Below are 27,278 nucleotides of genomic sequence, written 5' to 3' on the forward strand. Positions count from 1 at the left end.
ATGCCCTTATTCCATATAAAGCTATTATTTCCCCAAAATGAATATCTCAATAACTTAAATGCATTTAGAAGTGATGGCATCTCACGTAAGATTAAAGAAAAGGCAACCACCAATCGACACCATGAAAAGACAAATAACAATGACTCCTAAAAAAGAAGTTAGCTAAACTGAGACAAGATTATATTGGCTCTACAAGTTGAGTAATTTTTAAAACAGGACTGGATTCCAGTGTAATGCTTGTTTTTTTCTCAAAACCCTAAATAAAACCAAAAAATGTGAGCACATCCAAGTACAAATTTGGCCAAAAACCAGACATGCATAATCTTCTTTATGTATCTCAAGAGTTATAAAAGACTGAAGAAGTATACACATGAGTTGTATCAAAGTCAAGAGAACAATTACTCACACCCTCAGTTTTGTCAAACTAAACAAATCTAAACATGATATGATCGATATCCCCATTCCCCACCAGAAAGAAGCTCCTCCATCATATCCATGGTAGTGGTGGAGGCTCAAGGCTTACGTGGTGGTGGTCCTCCTGGTGGAGGTGGCGGTAGTTGTGGTGGTGGTGAACTGCTACTGCTGCTGTTACTGCTGCTCCTCCGTCTTATAGGCCTACATCATAAACAACCACAAATACACGTGTGTTTTTTAAACATCATTAAACAAACAGTAGAAAAAATAAGAAGTCATGAATATTAATATATTATTATTACTATTATTACCTTTTAGGGCTGCGACTTCTTGATATCTTTCTTGTCACCTGTTACAATAATAACAAAGAGAGACACAATTCAGTAATAATGAAAGAGGAAATACTTTGTAAAAGATAATTTGGATAAAAGTTCAGTCAAACCTTTCGTGGACTTGGAGAGTCTGAGTATGATGATGACCTCCCGCGTCTACCAACTGGTGGTCTTGCCCTGTTTATAGAAAATAAAAATAAAAAAATAATGGGTTGATTATATTATAAGTTATTATTATCGATTAAAAAAAGGGGGTAAATGTTGGAAAAGTAGATTACCTTCTTGGTGAAATTGATTTGGAGCGTGAACGGACAGGTCTTCTGATAGGCGGGGATCTGCTACGCCTGCGGCTCAGAGAAGATCTTCTGGGTGGACTCCTTGCTCTTCCTCCAGAACTAAACCCAAAAAAAAAATTCAAAGATATAAAAAAGTATGTAACAATGAATTAGAAACAGAAACTACAATAAATAGCAATGCAATATAAACACAGCAGTTTTCACTGTTATACTTTAGTAGATTTTAAAAGTATAATGTCCTAATAACAAAAAATGAAAGTATAATGTTACAATGCATCAATCAGAAGAAAAAAAAATTTGAAAAGTATATAAAACTCTAGTAGAAAGAAATAAAAGTGAGATGCTATAATACACAAATAAATGAAAGTAGGTTGCTATTTACTGAATTTAGCATTTTTGATATAGTAAAAAAGTTAAGATTACCGGCGTCTTGGCGGTGGTGAACGCCTTCGAATTGGACTACCGCGCATTCGGCGTGGAGAGGCCCTATCACACATACATTTAGTGAAAACTTATAAAAAAAAATTAATATGATTTTTGAAATGTAACAAAAAAAAAAAAGAGAGATTAAATAAACCTAGGAGGTGATCGATTATAACGTCTTGCTGGAGGAGAAGGGGAGCGGTTTCTAGGAGGAGGCGATGCAGGCCGCCTTCTAGGTGGCGGTGAACCGCCGCGGCGGTAAGGAGACTCCGCTCGTCGTCGAGGAGGTGGAGGAGAGTCTACACGGCGGCGGGGAGGTGGAGGAGACCCTCTCCGGCCTACAGGAGACCTCCGGCGAGTTGGTGATGGAGGTCTACGCCTGGGAGATGCTATTAAGAGAACACAGTATGTAAGTAGAAGTAGAACAAACACTTTAGGGCTATTTTCAATGATGAATTCAAGAAGAGCATTTATGTCTTTTTACTGAGAGTAAAAGAGAGACCATGTCCCGCCTTTTTTTAGTCAGACAAAAGTTTACTGTCTCTGCCCCACCTTTTGAGTGGAACAAAAACTACAACTTTTGTCCCACTGACATCTGACATCATTTGATGATGTCAGATGTCAGGTCATATCCCACCTTTTTTAGGTGGGACATGTAGACTGTTACTTTTGTCTCATTAACATTAGTAACACTTTGTCCCACCTTTTCAGGTGGGACAAAAAACTAAAACTTTTGTCTCATTGACTTTAGTCACAGTCACAATCCAATGCATGTCAAACACAGTACAATTAGCATACCAGCTGTTACACGCCTTGGTGCATCTTTTTCAGCATCAGCGACTACATTATCATTTTTAGCAACATCTCTCCTTGAAGCAGTGGGCAAAGGCTTAGGAGGTGGTGAAGAAGCCTTTTTCCTCTCAGGTAAAGTGAACTTAGCTTGAACAACTCTTCCATCAATTTGAGCCTGTAATATTATTAATTTACCACAACAGAATGAATTTAATGAAGGAATATATATATTTTGTAAAGAAACAAAATGTTTGTAAATTATGATGATGACACGTACACCATCCATGTGTAACAGGGCTTTTTCAGCATCGGATCGTAACTTGAACTCGACATATCCAGACCCTTTTGGAAGATTAACCTGAAAAAAAGTGTAAAGCTTGTCAATTCATTGCAAATTTGAAAAAAAGATTTGTAAATAGTGTGTATGTAGAGAGAAAGGATATAATTAAAATCTTACAATGTGATCCATAGCCAATTGTACATGTACAACTTCACCAAAGTTTCCTGTTTAAAGAAAAAAACATAATAGACCAAAATAGTCATTATTTTAAAAGTAAACAATGTCATTACGCATCCTAACAATAAAGCTACTAGATATCTTTTCAATTACAATAAAAAGTAGTATAAACCCGAAAGATTTCATCTAATTAGGAGATAACTGCTAGGAAAAACAAATATCAGATGTATTACCAAATATTTCTTTCAGATGGTTTTCATTCACGTTCCTTGTGAGTTGACCAATGTGAAGAACAAGTGACTCAGGTACAGGAGATGTTTTCCTGTAAGAAACCAAATGTGAACATTAGCACAAAGAGCCTTCATAGATATACAAAAGCAATAACAATGTCACTGCATATATGATATATGACCATAAGAACATGAAAACAAACTATATTTCTCAAGCAACATACAATACATTCACTATAGTTTATCTAACAAAAACTGTTGCTATATTTATTATACTTTACATCCCTATGCATTCTCAGTATAACTATTGGAAAAGCAAGTAAATTAAGTTGTATATATATCATAGTTGACTCTTGTCCTCAATCAAACTCAAGATAGTTAGAAATCTAGTCAAAGGTGTAGCCTTTTAATAAATACAAGACAAATAGCAGAAAGAGAATTGTGTTGATCTATTTTGTGTATCATTTAGTGGCCTTTTAATATGTGTAACCAAAACCATACAGTAACAATGAGGTGAATCAAATTAAAAAAAAATTAAAAAAAAAAAAGTATAAAACAGGGGAGAGTAAAATAATGAGTTTAAAATTGTTGAAGGTTTAAAAAGATTTAATGGTTTGAAGCAGTAAAGCTTCAGGGGATGTTATAGCATATGCCTTTTGTTGTGTCTTAACACAAAAATCAAGCTACACAATTTTCCATTCTGCGCTTTTTAAACTTAGCTAAAACAGAGTAACTTGTAGAATGATCCACTACAAGTCGAATACTAACTTTTCACTCATGATGATTCACTTTAATCCTAAATTGAGCTTAGAAAAATCACCCTTTGAGTTTCCTGAATACTATATAAAACAACATGAAACACCTGTTCTTTCCGGATTCAGACAAATTACTTCAAGCCCAGAAAAATGCTTAAGTTTTCGATAAGTATGCACCTACTTCAACTTCAAAATAGACAAACACAGCTCCTAAAAACTTCAGTCGAAACTAGGATTCAAAATAGATGCACACAGCTTCTAAAAGCTTCAGTCAAAACTAGCATTTAGCATATGAAGAACTGATACGGAGTTTGGTACAGTATTATACACCTAAAATAGTATATTTAGGATGGGTGTTAGCCAGTAACTTATTCCCAAAACGTGCAAAATCCAAATCAAAGTGAAACCAGATTAGGCAGAATGTAGCTCATGTTCAAGAAAGGTGGCGTTTTACATATAGAAATATCAAAAGAAGTAAAATAAAAGAAACTAAATTAGCATCGTAACCTTGGAGGTGGAGAAGCCCTCTTAGATTGAGGTGGTGGAGAGCGTCCTCGCCTTGGTCCATCACCAGCACTGAAAAAAAGGACCAAAACCTCAGCATTACAAAACCCTAAATAATCATTAAACATAAAAATGGATATGAATAAGTCTAACTAAATAAAGTAAACCTTTTCTTTGGAGGAGGGCTACGACTACGAGAGCTGACACTGCGAGACGGAGAAGAAGAAGAAGTGTAGGATCTGGAGCGAGATCTAGAACGAGAGCTTGAGCGAGAGGATCCGGATACGGAGCGAGAGCGGGAGGATGAGCCTGAACCAGACCGCGCAGGAGCCGCCGGACGACCACGTCCTGGTTTCGCCATGCGCAACAGTCCTGATCGGAAACCCTTCAGAGTTCAGACAAACCCTAGCAAAGAATAGGAGTGTGATTTCGATTGTTAGGTCGACGATAGCTTGTGGGTAATGAGCCCAACAAAAATCTAGGCCCATATAAAGACTCTAAAGTCTCTCATTAAATTGATAAATTGTGTCAAATCGTATGTTTAATTTTTATTTTAAAATAATTAATTTGGATTTTTCTTGTAATATTTTTTTTAATCGGACCGTTGAAACCCTATTTTTTAATTTCCTTTGACCACATTCATTTGAAACTCTCGTGACTTTTCAATTTCTTTACAACAATATTATAAATAAGTTAAATAATGTTCTATAAACAAGAAATGATGTTTTATTACAATGTCTTCATCTCACATCGATGGTGAGAGTAAACAAAAGAATGTTTCCTCTTCTATAAATTGGAAAGGTTGTGAAATGTTTCAAAGGGACCAAACCATGAAAACTTCCTCATGCCTACCTTTTGTAGGATTTTGAAGGTATTATTTGGTGAGATTGTCTACATTGGCAAGTGTCCAGTTAACTTTTAGAATTCCAAAAATGGTTTTGAACCGAATTTTTTCAGGTTGAAAGTGTGTTTCAGTTAGAAAAAAAAATTATGCAGTTGGGTATATTGAGTTGAACCGGAGCTGGAGCAAATTTGGACCGATAAATGAATCGTTTTCCTTTCACAACAAACATTTGAAACTTCCATGATTTTTCAAATTATTTCTAATAATATTATAAATAAGTTACATAATTTTATATAAATATAAAAAAGCATCTACCTAAACCTAAAATTATAACTGTTTAAAAAGTCAATTTGATTCAAAAGCATGAAATATATACAAATCGGGTTTCACTAGAAAAAAAAAATATATGTAGTTTGGTATATTTAGTTGAATCGGTCCGAGTTTGATCTATTTGGACCATAAAAGAAGCATTTTCCTTTTACTACATACATTTGAAACTCCCATGATTTTTCAAATTGTTTTCAATGATATTTTAAAAAAGTTACATAATGTTATATAAATATAAAAAAACATCTACCTAAAAATAAAATTATAATTGTTTGAAAATTCGATTTGATCAAAAGCATGAAATATATACGCAGATTATATTTTACAAATGAATTCGTTTTATAATGAACTTTTGAATCTTGAAAATACATATAAACAAGCTTTCTATATTAAGTACCTAACTGAATTTATGATTTTAGAATTGGTCAAAAAGTTATTCAATAAGAACTTACTTTTTTAGATAGCAACTTACGAGATTATAGAAAAATGAAACTATTGAACAATAAAGAAAGGGTAAACAAAAGAAAGGGTGTTTTACTAAATAAGTTGAATAATGTTTTATTAACAAGAAAGCGTGTTTTATTACAATGTTTTCATCCCCCGTCGATGGTGAGAGTAAACAAGAGAACGTTTCCTTTTCTATAAATAGGAAAGGTTGTGAATTGTTTCAAAGGGACCAAACCATGAGAACTTCCTTATGCCTACCTTTTTAGAATGTTGAGGGTATTTTTTGGTGAGATTGTGTTTATTGGCAACTGTCCATTTAAGTTTTAGAATCCCGAAAATGGTTTTGAACAAGATTTTTTTTGGTTCAAACAGAGTTTCAGTTGAAAATTTGTTATGTAGTTTGGTATATTGAGTTGAATCGGTATGAGTTTGATCAATTTGGACCGATAAAGAAAACATTTTCCTTTAAGCACATACATTTGAAACTCCCATGATTTTTCAAATTGTTTCTAATAATATTATAAATAAGTTACCTAAACATAAAATTATAACTGTTTGAAAAATAAATTTGATTCAAAAACACAAAATATATAAAAATCGGGTTTCAATAGAAAAACGTTATGTAGTTTGGTATATTAAGCTGAATCGGTCCGAGTTTGATCAATTTGGACCGATAAATGAAACATTTTCATTTCACCACATACATTTGAAACTCCCATGATTATTCAATTTGTTTATAATAATATTATAAGTTACATAATGTTATATAAATATAAAAAAATTCACCTAAACATGAAATTATAATTGTTTGAAAAATCACTTTGATTCAAAAGCACGAAATATATACTCGATTATATTTTATAAATGAATTCATTTTATAATGACATTTTAAATAATGAAAATACATATACACAAACTTTTTATATTAAGTACCAAACTGAATTTATGATTTTAGGATTTAACAAAAAGTTATTCAATAAAAACTTGATTTTTTATAGCAACTTACGAGATTACTGTAAAATGGAACTATTGAACAATAAATTTTTTGGATAACGTTTTATTTTTATTATTTAATATTTTATTTAACAAAATGAAATTATTGACAAATAAAGAAATGGGTTTAATTAAAATGTGTTCATCCCACGTTGATCGTGAGAATAAACAAGAGAATGTATTCTCCTCTATAAATAGGAAAGAATGTAAAATATTTTAAAGGGACTAAGCTATGAGAGCTTCTTTGCATCTAATTTTGTAGGACGTTGAGTGTATTATTTGGTGAGATTGTCTTTGTCGACAAGTCACCAATTAAATTTCAGATTTTCGAAAATAATTTTGGATCGTATCTTTTAGATTTGGATCGAGTTTAATAAGGATCCGAGTGTCTTCTAGCTAAGTTAGGCAAACTCACTTCCATTGGAGGCCGAGTTTAAGTAACATGCCGAGTATTTGGTTGTGTTAGCCAAGTTTTACAACTATGTATGTAATACAATTTAATGTTTTAACCTTATAAAAGACGTCACTATTATCATATGTTCTACATAATTATGGTAATATTTATGATACAAAACATTTTTTTTACTATTTAAGATAAAAAACTGTCTCTATTATCATATGTTGTACACAATCATAAAATTTAAGATAGATAAAAAGATGTCTATGTTATCGTATTTTCTACATAATTATAATATTTAATATAAACGTTTTAATTTAATATGAAATTATTATTTAATAGATAACAATAATGATTTATTTATTTTTAAAAATTAATTTTTTTTTCTATTTTAATCATACAACTTTATATATGCAAAACAACTTCAAGTTCCAACCTTATCTCTTATAATATGGTTCAACATAATAACAATACTAAAAATCATTTTTTATATTTTTTATGAAATTATTATTTGATTGTTAATAACAATGATTTAGTTATTTTTAATATAAAATATTTTTTTATATCCCACGCAACGCGCGGGCATTTTCCATATATATATATATATATATATATATATATATATATATATATATATATATATATATATATATATATATATATATATATATATATAAGATCATCGCCTACATTCCATCCAAATTAGCCATTCCTTTGAAGTTTCAGGAACTAGACTTTTACTCTCTAGGTAGCCACCGACCACCTACCACCAAAAAACCCAACAATTCCAACAAAACCCACACACATATCACACTTCGTTATCCTTTCCCCTTTCCATCCCCTTTTTCACCAGACATTTTTTTCGGTACGACCCACCAGTAAACATCGGAGAAGATGAAGGGTTCTGACCAGATCTAGCAACCATCACCATTTGCCTCCAGTAACCACATGTAAAGAGCACCAAATCAAAGTCTCAATTCAAAATCTCACATATGCGAAAAAAGCTCCACCTAAATCCATCTCCTTCGTATTTTCCGACTAATCTACGAGTTGCATGTATGATGATGGTGTCGTTGTAGTTTCGTCGATGGAGGCGTTCAGATCTGATATAGATACAAGAATGTGCGAATTTGAAGACATGAGCTTCGTCTTCCCTTCCAGGTCCATAAATCGATGTGCAAATCTTGTATAAGGAGGTGCAAATTTGAGACGACGACGACTTTTAGCAGGTCATCGAAGACTATGGCGATGGCGACATTAGAACTTTAGAGGGAGATTGTTTCCGATGGACTCCAATACACATACGATGTCTTTCAGTCGTTACGGATGCAAGTGATAAGAGAAAGGGGTATGACAAAAGAATATGAACTGATGATGAGTGAAGTGATGGCGGTGGTGGCTCCGACAATGATAGTGGTGGCTCCGGCGAGCCATCTCTCTCTACCTCCAAAGATGAGTTGAAGAAGATGAATGATGAGGATTGAAAGGTATAGGTAGGATTAGGGTAGAGGGTAAGTGTTTATGGTGGTGGGCTCATTTTTTTTTCTTTATTTTTTATTTTTCTTTTAACTTGTTATTAACAAACAAAACAAAGAAATATATCAAAAAGAAATAGAAAGGGTAAAATAATCATTTTATATTTGTTAGGGACGGTTCGAGTGAGAAAAAAAAAACTTTATAAGGGCAGTTTGAGTTAATTTTTGAAAATAAGGACTAAACGTGCAATTTAACACTTGGATAAATGACGAATTGTGTAATTTACTCTAGCTTTTACTTTCTTATAGATTAAAGAGTAAATTACACGAATCGTCCAAGTGCTAAAAAATACATTTAGTCTTTATTTTTAAAAATTAGTTCAGACCGTCCCTGGGCTACAATTTTATTGCACGATTAGTCTCTATCCTCGTTAGCCGTTAGTGATTGCCATTAAAATGCCCCACATGCCTTGCACACATGGGCATATTCATCTTTTCAGGTCTAATACACATGAACCAATATATGGAACCTTCAGTTTATTAGTTTTGCTAAATATTTGACACTAAGCGGTGTTTTAGTTCTACACTGTCCTCACTCACCAATATCCCTACCTCCTTCATCTCTTTTCTTTAATTATCTCTCTCTCTCTCTCATGTCATCCTTTCATGCGCTTCAATGTTACCAAAAACAAATTTAACACATATCTGAATTGCAAAATGAAGAACCTTTAGTTTTATCGATTTTGTTTAATTTGTTGTTACATTAAATATTCTTTCTATTTACAAACAAAAATGAGAACTATTTCAGACTCTAAACACACAAATACATACCTATACCGAGATTAATTTGATTTAAACAAAATAAAACATAGCTCAATATCATAAAGTTGTAAAGTCAAATATAACTAAACACACACATAGATGATTTCAAAAAGAATCTTGCGTAATGATTTAAGAACGAACAACAACTAAAAGCATACACACATACATAGATGATTTCAGAAATAATATTTCACAATGATTTAAGAATGTAAAAACAGAGTAAAGAAAATTCAAGGTATAAAAAGTAAAAACCAAACACACATAATTGTTGTTGAAAATACCCATGCCTTCAAATGCTTGCACATCAAAATCAACATTTAATTGCTAACGAGGGGATGTGTTTCTTTCTCAATGATAATTTCATTATTTTAGTGAATCACCAGGGAAAATCCGTTATTGTCTTCAATTTCATTCCAGTTGTGAGGTTGTATGTTGTTGTACCATGTATAAATTGTTGTGTCTACTACTGCTTGCAGATTGAGCATCTCCTTAAATCATACATACAAAATATTTTTTTTTTAAAAAACTCATAAACCTCTTCATCTCCTTCTACCTAAATCGTAAATAGGAAAAACGATAAACCCTAAATCAATTTGGTATTTTTAGGAGACCTACTTGTTATATATCAAAAAATATATGAGACCAACATATGCTACTGGTGGTGGTGAGAAGATTCATTCAATGCACTTCTAAGGATAAACCCCCAAACCCCACCATTGATTCTTATGGAGAGAATGAGAGAGTGTCTGGGAAGGCGAAAGAGATAAACACATACGAAAGAGAGAAAGATAGAGAGAGAGTATGTTTTTAGTTTAATAGGTGAAGGGTATTTGACTTGAAAAGACAAAAATACCCCTATTTGCATGGCACATGAGGCATTTTAATGACAACCACTAACGGCTAACGACGGTAGGGACTAATAATGCAAGAAAAAGGACAACCTAGGTACGATTCGAGTTAATGTTTGAAAATAGGAACTAAACATGCCTTTTGGCACCTACACAATGGAAGATTCGTGTAATTTACTGTAGATTAAACCTAGGTTTTTTAAATGTTAGTTTAATACATGTTCAAAAAAATCACCTTCTTGATAATCCCAAAACAAAACCAAACTACCATTTAGGTTTGGTTTGATATATTGTTTTAGCTAAGAATAAGCAGAAAAACCACATGGACCAAACCAATCTAGATCAGACTGAATTACATATAAATTAGCCAATTTTCAAGTCAACATAAAAGCTTGTTTCGATTTTTGGTTCCATCGAGTTCGGTTTTTACTCAAAACAGGACCGAGATTTTAAAAGACATTTAAATTTTAAACCCAAAATTGCAATCCTTTAATTAAAAAAAATAATAAATAAATAAATAAAAAACAAGAAACCCCTTCTTACCTTCTACGTTCGACATCGATTACCCAAACAACAAAACAAACCCTAAAAAATTGTTTATCTCCAACATCAACAAAGAATACAAAAGTTTAAGATTTTTTAAAAGTTCGACATTCAAATTACATTTATGGAAATTTTGGTTCCTTCTCCACGGAGTAAGTCAACATTTTTAATGTTGTAATGCTTTATTAGTTTCTTTATGCCAATTACTATATTTATACAACTCACTTAAGTTTTATAAATTGATGTAATCTTGATGTTTAATGTTATTCATGTAATTGTTTTTTATATTTAGGATGATGATGTTGGATTAAGGTGTCTAAGCTCATAACTAAATTTGTATGTTAGTGTAAATAGAAGCAAAGTCATTTTTGAGTTGCCCTTGTAACTAGAACTTGGTTAGAATTATATTTGTAGAGAGAGGATGAATTTATTAATTTATCATATGATTAAAAAATTATAATAAATGATTTGTTAATATATCATTTTATTAATATATTAGTTATAAATAGATAATTGGTTTGTTAATTAATTAATTGATTAATAAATTAATATGAGATCAATTGTTAAATAATTGATTTGTTCATTTATATGACTAGTAAATTAATGTGAAATCAATAAGAATTGATTAATTATTAATCTATAACTATTTCAAGATTAATTGGAATTAATTAAAGTTACAATGTTTGAATTGTAGCTGTTCTTAATCGAGCAAGGAAGGAAAATTATAGAACCCTCATAGCGGTGGATGATTTTAGGAAGGATTCTAGAGTTTAATATTCCTAATGTTGACAAGGATACCATATTTGAATAGATTAAATCTAAGTATTTTAGTATTCATATCTAGGGTCTCCCTTATGTCATCCACACTATAAATATGACCCTAAGGCTTGTAACTTTTGTTCACCACATTCCCAAGAGGATATACTGACCGAAAATTACTTCCTCTCCTCTCCTCTATTGTCTTCTAATTCTAGAGTTTAGGTGTGAGCCATTAGAGGTATCATCCTTTTGATTTTAAGCTTTCTAAGACCAACAACTACCAAGGATTAAAGTGATTTGTTTACTACTACAAATCAAATGCATGTAAACCTAATTCCATAGTTATGTTTATATTAGGGTTCATCTAGTTTTTTTTGTTCATAATATGTTGCCTTCAAAATGTTATGACATAGACCATTAATGGTTGCATGTGTTCTCTTTATTGTTAAGTGTTATTTCGCATTGTACATGTTTTATAACCTAGAAATCTCATTAGTGATGAAAGACTTTGTGTGTCTAATATTGAAAGTACATGAGATGAATTGAACAAATCTAATTTTTTGAAAAATTATTTCTCACGACCTGACAGGTTCTCTGTCACGATGTCAGCTCAGTATAAATCTAATTTTGAGATTTTTGCTTAATCTGATTTGTGTGGTTATTTTTTTTATTATATGGTTTTAATTATACCAAAGTCTAAATTTTGAATGCCTTAAATAATTAAAAATTAAACCGTAAATTGTAGGAGATAATTTTGAATATATAATATTTAATCAGATTAATTAAATTGAATTACTGTAACATCCGAAAGATCATAGAGATATAAAACTTTCAAAAGCAACCCATTTCATCCATACATTGTTTACAATCCATTGTTTCAAAAGTATTATAAAAAATCAGAGTTTTCCCAAGACCCAAAATCATGTAAACACGAAGATGTGCACGACCACGCCTTCGCCTTGCCATGGTCATCTTAAGTACTTGAAACAATAAACTATAATTGTAAGCCAAAGCTTAGCGAGTTCCCTCAAAGTACAACCACACAATATAAAAAACAAAGCATGTAAATATGAGCCTTCAGCCTGACTGGAATGCCTCGCAGGGCCTACAACTTATCTGGATCGCTCTCTCAGCCTTCAGCCTGACTATACCGCATCGCAGGGCCCACAACCTATCCAGACCGTGTCGGGTATCTTTGTGACATCCCCTAATTTCTTAACCAGAAAAAACCGATTAAATTTATGCTTTTTAAAATAAAATCAGAGAAATCTTTTTAAAAGATGTTGCGGAATCTGTTCCCAAAACAAAACATAATAAAATTTTATCAAAACCTTCTTTAAGAAATGTATAATTTCATTTCATATCAAAACATCGGGATGTCATGTTCCGATACAGATCAAAAGCATAAACAAGATATTATAAGCCTTTCAACAGTTATTTACAACTACTGGCCTATAATCCAAAAATCTCTCGTCGTCCTCCGACTATGCTCGGGGTCCACTACCTGTAACATAAAAAGCTGAGTGAGTCAGGTTTGGGAGCATGGTGAGCATATAGGGTTTTCAACCCATAGTAATAATAATCTTATTAAGTTCACCAATCAACAATAACCCTGATTACCCGTTCCCGTTATCCTCACTTTACGTCCCTAAACACTTTTCACAAGGGACCTTGCCTAAAGAATATAATCGGGATGGACACTACTGCTAAGGGGTTTCCTCAACCATACATGTCCTAAAGGCAACCATGAGGGGGATGGAGTACATCGAATAAACACCCAAGTTTATTAGCACCTACAGGTTGCGGGCCTGCTAATGTTTTCCACTGGACTGTCTAGAAAGTCCGTGGTCGTCATCCAAACTTCGCTAGATGACTGGATCTCAAAACACATCTAGGCCTCTCATCACTTTATTTTATCACACTTCACTATCTACCCATGTTTTACCCAACATATTTGTAGATAAAAATACATATACAGTTTAAAATTTGTATAAAACGTCAATTCAACAGTCACCTCAGTTAAACAATTAATATAATTACACGTAGCACGTATTTCATATAAAATACTTCATATCTAGGTGTAAGATGAAGGTGACTATACACTCACTTGATTTGATGATAATCGGGTAGCAATTCGTTTCCTAAAATGATCGTTTCTAATAAAACCGAGAGTTTTATTGAGAAACCGGGCTTTGCAAAGGTCAGGCTTCGAAACCGAAAAGATAAATTTGTCGAGCTTCTCGGGCACTTCGTGGAGTATTCCGGGCTTTGGAATAAGTACCGGGGCTTTGGGGGATGTGAAAATAGCCAAAATAGTGAAAAAGGGGCCAAAATTGCCAATTTCTAAATTCTAGCCAGGAGGGTTCACACCCTTCTATTTATAGGGGGAGGCTTCTGATCCAAGGGCTGAGAAGAGGCCACGCGTCGCAGATCCGAAGGCTCGCAGGGAGGGCTCGCTGTCAGTCTCTGATTGGACCGAGGTCTAGGGTCCGAAGTCGGTTCTGGTGGTGGGGTCCGCAGGCGAAGGTGCGCAGATGGCAGCACGTGCGAGGGCCTCGGTGGCGGTTGCTGATTGGACCGCGGTCTAGCAGTCCATGTGCGAGACTCGGACTAAGGCGTGCGAGGTTCGGATTGGGCCTCCCTTCGGTGAAATCAGAATTCGACACGTGGCTTCGCATGACTCACCATTTCTGACACGTGGCACATGCGAGGCGAGGGTGACGTGGCAACTCGTGACTATGTGAATTTTCTCGATTTTCGCACCAAAACTTCTAAAATCCATAACTTTCGCATACGAGCTCCGTTTTTGACGTTCTTTATATGTACGCGTAGCTAAAATTACGCTCTACAACTTCCGTTTATACTTCGTCGGCTAATTTTGAATTTAATTTTTATATTATTATTTTTAACAGACCGGGACAGGAAATCCGTTAAAAATTCATAACTTCTTTATCCGATGTCCGTTTTCGTCAGAATTTTTACCGTTGTGCTACTAATGACGAGACCTTCAATTCTTGTTTAGGTCGTGTCGGCTAAAAATACTCGATCTAAAATTCGAGTTTTTAGTTGTCTACTGCTAAGCTGAAACTTCGAAAAATCATAACTTCCTCATACGAAGTCAGATTTGGGCGTTCTTTTTATCGAACTTCTCGGTTTAACTAATACTAAGACTTTAGTTTAGATCACTAAGGCTAAAAAGTAGTTTATCAAAAACTCACTTTTTACGACATTCGGCACCGTGCCGGTTTTGTCGCGAAACTTCGACAGATCATAACTTCTTCGTTATAACTCGGATTTTGGTATTCTTTATATCCCCGAAATCCTTGTTTCGACCACTAAAACTTTATGTAAAGATATAGGGATTATCTCACACTTTAATTTTGACGCTTATTTTTATTCTTAATTAATAAAACTCTAATAATTAAGCATAAAACACATAATTCACCTAATATTCACATAATTCCTTTTCATTTCTTCAAAATGAGTTACAAAGGTTAACCTAGACTATAATGTCAATATTAATGCCTAGCCTAGAAACACAGGCATTACAATTCTCTCCCCCTTAGGATGATTCCGTCCCCGGAATCACACAACGACAAACAATTACGGGTAGCGACTCACCATGTCACTCTTCGTTTTCCCAGGTGAGATTTAGCCCATTTGTAACGTTCTAATGCAGAAGCACTAAATCGACTATCTTATGTTACAACTTCTTAGTCTTACGGTTAACGATTGCCTCAGGTTCTCCAATTAACCTCTTGCTCTCATCCAACCTTAATTCAGAAATGGGAATTATGTCGGGGACACCTCCCGTAAACTACCTCAAATAAAACACATGAAAGGTATTGTTAATAACCTCTAGTTCTTCTGGTAATTCTAGCTTGTAAGCTTGATTTCCGATCCTCTGAAGAACTTTTAAATGGTCCAATAAACCTTGGACTCAACTTTCCCCTTCTACCAAACCTTATAAGTCCCTTCCACGACGAGACTTTGAGTAAAACCGAATCTCCAAATTCAAATGATATCGGTTGTCTTTTCTTGTCAGCATAGCTCTTTTGAGCAGCTAACATCCTTTCCCTAATCACTTACAACTTTTCAGCAGTATAATGGACTATTTCAAGTCCCATAAACTGCTTTTCCTCAGCTTCCAGCCAACATGACGGCATTCAACACTTTTCCCCATACAAAGCGTGATAAGGTGCCATCTTGATGCTTGAGTGGAAACTATTACTCTAGAAAAATTCTACTAAAGGTAAATGTTCATCCCAGTTACCTTGGAATTCCAGGGTACATGCTCTTAGCATATCCTTCAATGTTTGAATCGTTTATTCGCTCTGACCATCAGTTTGCGGATGGTAAGCTGTATCCAAACACAACTTGGTACCCAATTCCTCTTACAGACTCCTACAACACCTTGAGGTAAAACGATTGTCACGATCGGATACAATCGTTAACAGAACACCGTGTAACCTCACAATTTCCTTCACATAAGAATTTCGCAAGTTTATCCATAGACCATTTCTCGTTAACGGCTATGAAATGCGCATTCTTAGTGAAGCGATCAACGACCACCCAAATCATGTCGTGACCGTTCCTTGTTCTGGGCAATTTAGTCACAAAATCCATAATGATATCTTCCCATTTACCCATAGGTATAGGTAAAGGTTCTAAACTCCCACATGGTTTCTGATGTTGTGCCTTAACCCTAACACAAGTTACACACTCGGCCACATACTTAGCAACATCGAGCTTCATCGTTGGCCACTAGTAATAGGGTTTTAGGTCCCTATACATTTTCGTACTGTCGGGATGAATCAAGTACATGGTCTTGTGTGCTTCTTCCATCAGAAGATCTCTTACTCATCCCGTCTTAGGTAACCAAATCCTATCTTTGAATACCTTCAATCCCTGACCGTTTATATCAAACATCAACGTTTTACTCAAACGTTCCTCCTTTCGATCATTTTTCTCTAAAGCTTCCTCTTGAGATTTCTTTATACTTTCCACAATTGTAGAGACAACTTCAATTCTCAACGCTCTTGGCCTTTTCTTTTCAAGGTTCACCTTCCGACTGAGAGCATCAGCATCAACATTTGCTTTACCACGGTGGTAAAGTATCTCACAGTCGTAGTCCTTGAGTAACTCTAGCCAGCGTCGTTGCCTCATGTTCAATTCCTTCTGATTAAAGAGATATTGAAGACTATTTTGATCAGTGAAAAGTTTGCATTTAGTACCATAAATATAGTGCCTACATATCTTTAAGGCGAATACTACCGCTGCCAATTCCAGATTATGAGTGGGGTAATTCTTTTCATGCTCTTTCAATTGCCTCGATGCATACGCTATCACCTTATCCCTTTGGGTCAGAACACATCCTAACCCAACTCCAGAGGCATCACTATAAACTGTAAAGTCATCAACTCCTTCAGGTAACGAAAGAATCGGTGCTTCACACAACTTCTTCTTTAACTTCTCAAAGCTTCCTATGCTTCTCATTCCAAGTATAGACAGCTCCTTTGTGGGTCAGAGTTGCCAATGGAGTCGCGATCGAAGAAAAGCCTTGGATAAATCAGTGATAATATCCAGCTAATCCTAAAAAGCTTCAGATCTCCATAGGACTTTCAATCGTAACCTTCGAGTTACAAAATAAATCCTTATTGAGGACTCCTTCTTTTTCTTGGAATAAATACTTTCCTTCATTTATTGTAACAGACCGATGGATCATGTTCTAATGATCTCTCATTGTATACTGCACTACTTAGACTCAGATCTCCTAGGGACAATTTTCAGAACAAACTACACCTTCCTTCATGTTCTAATGTGATACAATCACAGTTCAACATGTATCATTCCTAAATATCAACTTCTTTAATAATGAGTACGATACTTTTGTTGATCGCTTTAATCATCTTTTACCTCAATCTTCTGGCTTAAGTCAAATGCTACATCGAACTTGGTTCTCTGAACCACGTAACATACTCATCTTAGTCGGACTCGATTCAATATGACCTCTAAGGTCGGAATAACAATCATCTTCTCAGTCATTACCGAAACTATGGTTACAACAGACTAGAATAAAACGGAATCAAATAATAGCTCCTTGGTAACCTTGTGACTTTCCCTGATCCAAGTATGGGTCCTGTGCTTCCGGTAGTATAGGTCTCTACTACCATTCGCACCTACTCATACTCGTCCCAAGTATTGTCTCGTAGTTCTCCAAATCGCCATACAAGAATTTCACATAGTCATTCAATTCATCATATGACAAAACCAGGGTTTATATTATTTCCTTGAAACGATTACACAAAGGTTGAAGTTTACCCTATACTATGCCTCTAATAGGCTAAACCACTTGTTACTATTCACATTACTACTTTATAACTTGATCTTCTTCTTTTGCAGCCTCAAGTGTCATCTGAAAGGCTCTCGCCTTCGGCTTTGGTGGTAGATTGGGCTTTGTAGCATCCTTCCTCTTCGGACAATCTTTAAAAACATGCCCTTCTTCATGGCACTCAAAACATACCCTTTTGTCGGACGGGCACACGTTGGCATAATGCCCAGTCTTTCCACATCTGAAGCAAGTCACCTCCTCACTACATTTCTTTGAGTGCTTTTTCTTGTACTTCTCACACCATTTCACTTCACCTCCTTCTCCTCCAAACTTCTTAAACTTAGAAATTTTGATTCTCTTGCTGGAACATGAAGTTCCTTCAAATTTTCTCTTTTCACCAACTTCCACCCTCTCCAGACCCTTCTCTCTGATCTGTACCTCAACGTTCTTAGCAACCTATATGGCGGCTTTCAAAGTGGTTGCTTGCTTAACCATCAGACCAAAGTCCGCTGGTAATCCGAGGGCAAACTTGTTGACCTTAGAGAGTTCAGTTGGAACTAGGTAAGGAACAAGCTTCATCTTTTCAGTAAAACTAGCAACGTATTCAGTAACGCTCATCTTTCCCTTCTTTAAATTTTAGAACTCATTGTTGATTTCCAGAAGATCCTGCTCAGAGCAGTATTACAATTTCAGTTGTAGTACAAAGTCTTCCCAAGACATCTTACTAGCTTCTCCCTTGGGCATCGAATTAGCTAGTAACTTCCACCAGTTCAACACACCAGAATTTAACAGAGGAATTGCAAGTGTGGTCTTTTGTTTGTTGTTGCACTCACAACTTTCAAACATTGTCTCCATTTCGGAGATCCAATTCATGACTTCCACCGGTGTCGGACTTCCAGATAGACACGGCGGTTTAGATGCCATGAAATCTTTGTATTTGCACCCGCGTCCATCAACTCCTCCATCCTGGTTGTCTTGTCTAACTATCGGTGGGTTGGCTTGACCAAGAGTCCCACTGTAGTTCCCTCCTACTGATTTCCCTTCATTCAATACGGGCTGTTCAACAGGCATCGTAGTCTCTTCCCTATGTTGTTGTAGTAATCGCCTTGTCTCCTCCATCTGGCGATCTAACATCATCTGCATCATTGCTTGTACCCCAGCCATCGTCATTGGCTCAGGTGCAGCTCCTATAACAGGTACTTTCTCAACTTCTTGAGGTTGAGGCTGTTGATCCCTGTTTCCATTTGCATTTGCAACTCCACTACGAGTTCTTGCCATTACAATCTATATGCCATATAAGGCGACTTTAGGTCTTTACCCTCGATAGGTATTTAATTCCCTTATCCCTCTAAAACTTTTACATGTTAGTTCTAATCTCGTAATCGTATGGTTAGAATCCTATACACATAAGGTTTTAAGATCCGGTGGGTAACAGACCATAGATCCGAACAAATAATGGCATATATGGCAAAAATATAACATTTAGCACATAAGGGCATTTTAGGCATCTTTCCTAAAATAAACTAGTGCTCGTGTCTAAAATATGGTAGACACTCATCTCACTATCATCACTTAGCATTCTAAGTTTAAGTCTAGAAATCGTAGGATATTTCTTAGTTCGCTTAAACTAATGCTCTGATACCAACTGTGACATCCCCTAATTTCTTGGCCAGAAAAGACCGATTTAATTTATGCTTTTTGAAATAAAATCAGAGAAATCTTTTTAAAAGATATTGCGAAATCTATTCCCAAAACAAAACATAATAAAATTTTATCAAAACCTTCTTTAAGAAATGTATAGTTTCATTTCATATCAAAACCCCGGGATGTCATGTTCCGATACAGATCAAAAGCATAAACAAGACATTATAAGGCTTTCAACACTTATTTACAACTACGGGCCTATAATCCAAAAATCTCTCGTCGTCCTCCGACTATGCTCGGGGTCCACTACCTGTAACATAAAAAGCTGAGTGGGTCAGGCTTGGGAGCCTGGTGAGCATATAGGGTTTTCAACCCACAATAATAATAATCTTATTAAGTTCACCAATCAACAATAACCTTGATTACCCGTTCCCGTTATCCTCATTTTACATCCCTAAACACTTTTCACAAGGGACCTAGCCTAAAGAATATAATCGGGGTGGACACTACTGCTAAGGGGTTTCCTCAACCATACATGTCCTAAAGGCAACCATGAGGGGGATGGATTACATTGAATAAACACCCAAGTTTATTAACACCTACAGGTTGCGGGCCTGCTAATGTTTCCCACTGGACTGTCTAGAAAGTCCGTGGTCGTCATCCAAACTCCGCTAGATGACTGGATCTCAAAACACATCGAGGCCTCTCATCACTTTATTTTATCACACATCACTATCTACCCATGTTTTACCCAACATATTTGTAGATAAAAATTCATATGCAGTTTAAAATTTGTATAAAACGTCAATTCAACAGTCACCTCAGTTAAACAATTAATATAATTACATGTAGCACGTATTTCATATAAAATACTTCATATCTAGGTGTAAGATGAAGGTGACTATACACTCACTTGATTTGATGATAATCGGGCAGCAATTCGTTTCCTAAAATGATCGTTTCTAATAAAACCGGGAGTTTTATTGAGAAACCGGGCTTTGCAAAGGTGGAATCAAATTCCAAGTCCTTACCGCCTAGAACAGGGGTGGTTTCTGTGGATGGAGTAGTAGATATTCAACGATCATTTTATAGTTCGTTTCCTTATACCCCTCTTATAACATAACTTCATGAATGAGGCCTACTATTAATTCGATTGACTTTTCATATACATAGAGTATTAATTATTAAACATTTAATATATATATATATATATATATATATATATATATGTGTGTGTGTGTGTGTGTGTAAGGTGTATTTTAAAACTTTTTAAAACACAAGGTTTAAATATTAATTATCTAAAATAATCATATATTTAATTAATCAATTTAAACCTATCATAAATTTACAATTATCTTTTAATTAATCTTATAATTAATTTTATTATTAAATCCATAAGGATAATTGTAACATCTTGTTTCTTGCCATTTATGGGCCGTAACCCAGAAGGGGATTGTGTAAAGCTTTGGGTCTTAAGGAGACAACGTTTAGTCCTTGTGGAAGGAGGTAATGTTAGTTAAGAGATTTAACCCTGAATTGTGTTTTGGGCCGAAGGGTAGAAAGGGAAAAGTCATGGATCGGGTTCTTGCATGAAATATTGATTTTTGTTCGAGAAGTTTTTAGTCGAAGATAGTTAGATAATGTTGTGGAGCTCTTAAACACCTTTATGTGGAATAAAAGAATGTTGAAAACAGAGTTGGAATGAAAAAGTTACGACCGTTTGAATTTAGGACAGTTTTTTTGTGTTAGCTACATACGTTGGGCGTACTAGGGCATCCTTAGTATGCTGGGCGTACCAGAAATACGTTGGGCGTACGCAATCAGTAACCAAACCTTATTTCCATGGTTGGAGCCCTATTTAAGCTCCTTAACTTCCCCAAACCCATTCCATTCTCAGTCTCAACCTTTCTAACACCCTCCTTGAAGCCCTAAACCTAGTTCGAGCCTTATGAGCAAAAAGAAGGTGTCTTTAAGTGCTTTGGAGTGTTCTCGGCGCATCTTGGAGAAGAAGGAACTCACTGAAGAAACATTCATTGCATTGGAGCTTGTAGATCCAGACTTTGTTCGCCTGGATCTTTCTTCTGGAGGTATAAAGTTTAAATCTTGATGATGAAATTGTTAAATCTAACTAGTTTTTGGGTGTTATGAGCTTTTGGTCACTTGAAGTGCATAAAGTTTAGATCTTGAAAGTTTGTGACCTTGTTATGGATATCTAAACATCATATTGATTCAGATATGAAGGTTTGAGACTTGGAATTAATGGATTAGGTTGAAAAAAAGATGCACTTTTGGTCCCTTTGAGACTTAAAGACTGGATCTTGTTTGTTGGGACCATTCTAATTAATAAATTTGGAAACTTTATGCATTATGGAGCTATTAGGAACCATAAAAATGTGATCTTGGTCCTTATATCCCTTCCATGCAAGAGTTGTGATGTGTTAATGGAAAGTCATAAAGGTGGAAACTTTATGACTTAAGACAATGTTTTGAGGTTAGATTTAAGATTGGGTGAAAATTCATTAAGGGATTAAGTGCTTAATGGAAAGGATGGAACCAACTCGTGTACGTTGGGCATAATCGGGCGTACTAAACTATCCTATGTACGATGGGCGTAAGCTGAGTACACAGGGAGTACTCAACCAACCTTGGACTTTGACTTTGTTGACCGTTGACCTTTTGACCAAGTTTGACTTTAGGTCAAACTTGAGGATTTTTAATGGTGATTAAGGTTTTATATGGTTATGGTGTTTGTGGATCTGTGGGAGTAATCAGTGTAGTAGGAAGTGTATCGTAGTGTTCTCGGGTTTCTACATTTCAGGTGAGTTTTTTATTGTACCCGTGGGTCAAAGACACCAATGTCGGCCCACTAGATTATGTATCCTGGTCATAGGATAGTGTTATGATAGTATATGATTGATAAAAAAAAGTAGATTGGTATAATTATCTGTATTTATTGGTTCTATGTTTATGTTTGTCTATTACATTTGCCGATATATTGTGATTGGCTTGATGCGGTCCTACTTTGTGCTAAAGGCCAAGATTGTAATGCCCGTGTTTCTAGGCTAGGCATTAATATTGACATTATAGTCTAGGTTAACCTTTGTAACTCATTTTGAAGAAATGAAAAAGGAATTATGTGAATATGATGTGAATTATGTGTTTTATGCTTAATTATTAGGATTTTATTAATTAAGAATAAAAATAAGCGTCAAAATTAAAGTGTGAGATAAGCCCGATATCTTTACATAAAGTTGTAGTGGTCGAAACAAGGATTTCGGGGATATAAAGAATACCAAAATCCGAGTTATAACGAAGAAGTTATAACCTGTCGAAGTTTGGCGACAAAACCGGCACGGTGCCGAATGTCGTAAAAAGTGAGTTTTTGATAAACTACTTTTTAGCCTTAGTGATCTAAATAAAAGTCGTAGTATTCGTTAAACTGAGAAGTTCGATAAAAAGAACGCCCAAATCTGACTTCGTATGAGGAAGTTATGATTTTTCGAAGTTTCAGCTTAGCAGTAGACAGCTAAAGGAGTACCGTTCCAATTCCTTTTATACGTACAAGGAGGAGAGAGAAAAATCCGGCTGAGATCTTGGATTATTTACAAAATAGCACCTGACATGACGGATGAACAGTTGACATACCGATGATGACGCAGGAAAGAGAAAGGACGTTTCCTTTTTGCACGCCATTCCATAAAATTCACTTTTTTTAAATCGCCAAACCAATTGGATAACCGCTGAGTCAGCTTTCACTTTATCCCAATCGTCACCCCAAGGTACATTTGAATCACCATTGCCTGTGATGCTTTATTGAACAGTCTTAAAAGAACCAGAGTTTGGAAAATTAAAATTTTCGTGCATAGAGTGTAAAAGATAACGAAATAAAGCAAAGTTTTTGGGATAACCTGTGATGTCTTAAATAGACATAAAACAATGGATTCTGGGCACGAATCACTTCCTTCAAAGCCAGGAGAGACATTAAAGTGCTTGCTTGGTTCCCCATTAAATAACGATCAATAACTTGTTAAGAAGTATTGAAAGGCATCTTTTTGAAGGTTATAAAGGGTGGCTTTTGCTTCAATTCATAATTTCGATACTTGACATAAGACCGAAACTGAATGAAGTACTTGTGAGATCATTATGATCTGTTGAACAAGTAGGTAGGATAAATTTTATAGTGACAAAAGGAAGTAAAGAAATCTCAAAAAAAAATTAAACTGGATCTTTAGGTAATGCCTCCAAATCTTCAATGCAAAGACTATGGCTCCTAGCTCCAAGTCGTGTGTGGTATAGTTGACCTCGTGTGCTTTCAACTGTCTAGAGGCATAAGCAATTACTTTCCCCCTTTGCATAAGCACACAGCCTAAGCCTTGAGTAGATGCATCGCAGTAGACAAGAAAGTCTTCTGTCCCTTCGGGTAGAGACAGGACAGGCGCGCTGCACAAAGCTTTCTTCAGCGTCTGAAATGCGGTTTCTTGTTTATCACTCCAACAAAAGGGTACACCTTTCTGTGTTAGAGTGGTTAGAGGTTTGGCGATTCTGGAAAAGTTTTGGATGAATCTTCGATAATAGTCAGCGAGACCCAAGAATTGCCGGATTTCTGTGGGTGTCTTCGGTGCTGACCACTTCTCTATTGCCTTAATCTTGGAAGGATCGACATGAATACCCTCCTCACTCACCACGTGACCAAGGAAAGTTACCTTCCGTATCCAGAACTCGCATTTTGAAAACTTTGCGTATAACTTCTCTGATCGCAGGGTCTCCAACACTAGCCTCAAGTGTTGTTTGTGGTCTTCTTCACTTCGGGAATAGACGAGTATGTCATCGATGGACACTATGACAAACTTATCCAAATAAGGACGACACACCTGGTTCATCAGGTCCATGAACACTGCCGGTGCGTTGGTTAGACCAAAGGGCATTACTACGAACTCGTAGTGCCCATATCGAGTCCTGAAAGCTGTTTTGGACACATCACTTTCATGAACTCGTAACTGATGGTACCCTGACCGAAGGTCTATCTTAGAGAAGTAACTGGCTCCCTGGAGTTGATCAAAGAGGTCATCTATTCGCGGAAGAGGATATCGGTTTTTGACAGTCAACTTGTTCAGCTCGCGATAATCGATACACATACGAAAGGATCCATCCTTCTTCTTGACAAACAAAACCGGAGCTCCCCAGGGTGAGGAACTTGGTCTAATGAATCCTTTGCTAAGCAACTCGTTAAGTTGACTGGATAACTCCTGCATCTCTGCTGGAGCTAAGCGATACGGAGACTTCACTACGGGAGTAGCCCCAGGAATTAGGTCAATACGAAACTCGACCTGACGCTCGGGAGGGATTCCTGGAAGCTCTTCGGGAAACACATCAGGAAAATTACAGACCTCGGGGATGCTCGCGAGGTCTTTAACATCTTGTTTCTCATTGATTACATGGGCCAAGAATGCAACACACTCCTTTCGCAGGAGTTTCTGAGCTTTGATGCAGGAAATGATACGAAGGTTGGAACCGAGTTTATCGCCATAGATCACTAGGGTTTGACCCGAAGGAAGGTTGAGACGGATGGCTTTTTCGAAGCATAGGATATCTGCATGATTGGGACTCAACCAATCCATGCCAATGATGACATCAAAGCTCTTTATGGATACTGGCATAAGATCGATAGGAAATGAATGGTCGTTCAAGGTAAGAGTGCAATCTACGAATACCTCACTCGCACTTTCTTTCTCTCCGTTTGCCATCTCGACAGTAAATATTTCGGTTAGAGGTTGGGAATCATGTTTTAGGTTATGTTTGAATGCATGACTAATAAAACTCCTCTCAGCACCTGAATCGAAAAGAATATTAGCATACGAGTTGTCGAGAAGAAACGTACCCGAGACAACATTGGGATCGGCGACCGCTTCTTCCCGTCCCATAGCAAGGACCCTTCCGGTGTTGCCAGCAGTAGTCTTCTTGGGGCAGTTCCTTTTAAAGTGCCCGGCTTCACCACAGTTATAACAGGCTTGACCGACGCCTGTTCCAGAGGATTGATTTGCTGATTGGGTCGGAGCTTTACAGTATCGAACGGTGTGCCCCTTCTTACCACAATTTGTATAGGATAGTTCTCGACAGGGACCAGGGTTGTGGTGATACTTGCATTTTTCACAATGAGGGAGATTACCAACATACCGGCTGGTAGGAGTTGGAGCTATGGATCCCACAACAGAGGCAACAACAACGGGGGTAGTAGCAGCATGAACTGCTACTGTTTGTTGTCTTTTGGAGGAGCCTTGGGAAGATTGACCCTTCTTCTTCTTCCAGAATTTTCTTTTCTCACCACTGCTTTTAGTCGACTCAGGGGTAGCAGTGGTGGCTTCCTCAACATCATCACTATGGTGAATTATGCCAATGTATTCCCAAGAAAGTCCCATACTTTCCTGAATGTTAATTATTGTAAAAGATTTATTGTTATTTAGTTGGTTACACTTTTCTGGTTATGTATACGTTACCCAGGAATGCCCCATGCTTTCCTGTATGTTGCTTTTCAATGTGAAAGATGTATTCTATTAAACCTGGTTATGTACAAAGTTTCCCCAGGAAGGTCCCATACCTTCCTGAATGTTGGTTATCATATGTAAAAGATGTAAAAGATGTGAAAGATGTAAATTGAATCCTGGTTATCTGTAAAATGTAGTAAGTGGTTCATTATTACTATAAGTAAATCTCTGTTATCCTAGTTGCGAGTTCTATAACCATACTAAAGACTGAACCTGTGGCAATAAGTAGTCCACAACCTTGTGGCAATAAGTAGTCCACAATCCTTATGACTTTCGTCACCCTTGAACCATTTCGGTTCGGCTGTAGCTAGCAGCCAGGTGTGGGGTAGTCAGCCCCGTATAGATCTATACACTCAAGTCATGCTCTCTAAATTCCAGAGATACTGGTTACGGGTGTAGTCCTCCATTCGCGTATCTCTGTGGAGTGTTCGCCGAGGACGTGTCTCCAATCATACGGAATAACAAATTTACTAGTAATAATAGGATAATCCTCCATTTGTGTATCTCTGTGGAATGTTACCGAGGACAAGAAAGTGTACGAAATATATTGCTCATGTGTTATAAAGTCATGCTTTTAACTGATAAAGTGTGGAAACCATTTGTGAAATATATAAAACATAACAGTTTATAAATTCCATTTCACAAATAAATGTTTAAGTGATTTGTGTATTCTACTAGTTATCAGTTGTGTATATCAATATTAAAAGCATATGAAATGTGAAACACACACATGAAAATAAGTTTTGAGCACAAGAAAACCCTTGTACTTTGCTTGTGTTCCCCCCCTGAAAACATTGAAAAACAGTGAAAAGGGTAGGGGTATGCACTCACCAGACTCGGAAATGCATCGGTTTTGGATACTAGACGTTGGTTCGGGGATTGTTTACTCGCGATGTACCTATGTAAAATGTAATATTGTCCATATAATACTAATTAGATTTACAATCACTAATTATTTAGGACATTACACTCCAACGAGGTTAAACACCTCAAAACGAGCGTTTGGAGTGACCCGGGTGACATCTACGGATGAAATTTGGCACTAGGGACTTGGGACTTGAGTTTACTCTCCATAAGTAAACATTTAAATGAGTTTACAACCA

The 27,278-nt window shown here is 35.9% G+C and overlaps 1 protein-coding gene across 1 annotated transcript; it reads right to left on the reverse strand.

Annotated features, from left to right (window-relative positions):
• Positions 1–296: 296 nt before the first annotated feature.
• On the reverse strand, positions 297–4,663 carry LOC111896765 (serine/arginine-rich splicing factor SR45). The gene is made up of 12 exons (XM_023892755.3): positions 4,371–4,663; positions 4,207–4,275; positions 2,948–3,036; positions 2,715–2,761; positions 2,535–2,615; positions 2,264–2,432; positions 1,620–1,854; positions 1,466–1,528; positions 1,025–1,141; positions 857–923; positions 726–763; positions 297–615 (listed from the first exon to the last, which is right to left on the reverse strand). The coding sequence occupies exons 1-12, from the start codon at positions 4,562–4,564 to the stop codon at positions 513–515; spliced, it is 1,272 nt and encodes a 423-aa protein (XP_023748523.1). The 5' UTR covers positions 4,565–4,663; the 3' UTR covers positions 297–512.
• Between the last annotated feature and the right edge of the window lie 22,615 nt (positions 4,664–27,278).

Source organism: Lactuca sativa, chromosome 7, assembly GCF_002870075.4.
Source record: "Lactuca sativa cultivar Salinas chromosome 7, Lsat_Salinas_v11, whole genome shotgun sequence".
NCBI classification, from domain to species: domain Eukaryota; kingdom Viridiplantae; phylum Streptophyta; class Magnoliopsida; order Asterales; family Asteraceae; genus Lactuca; species Lactuca sativa.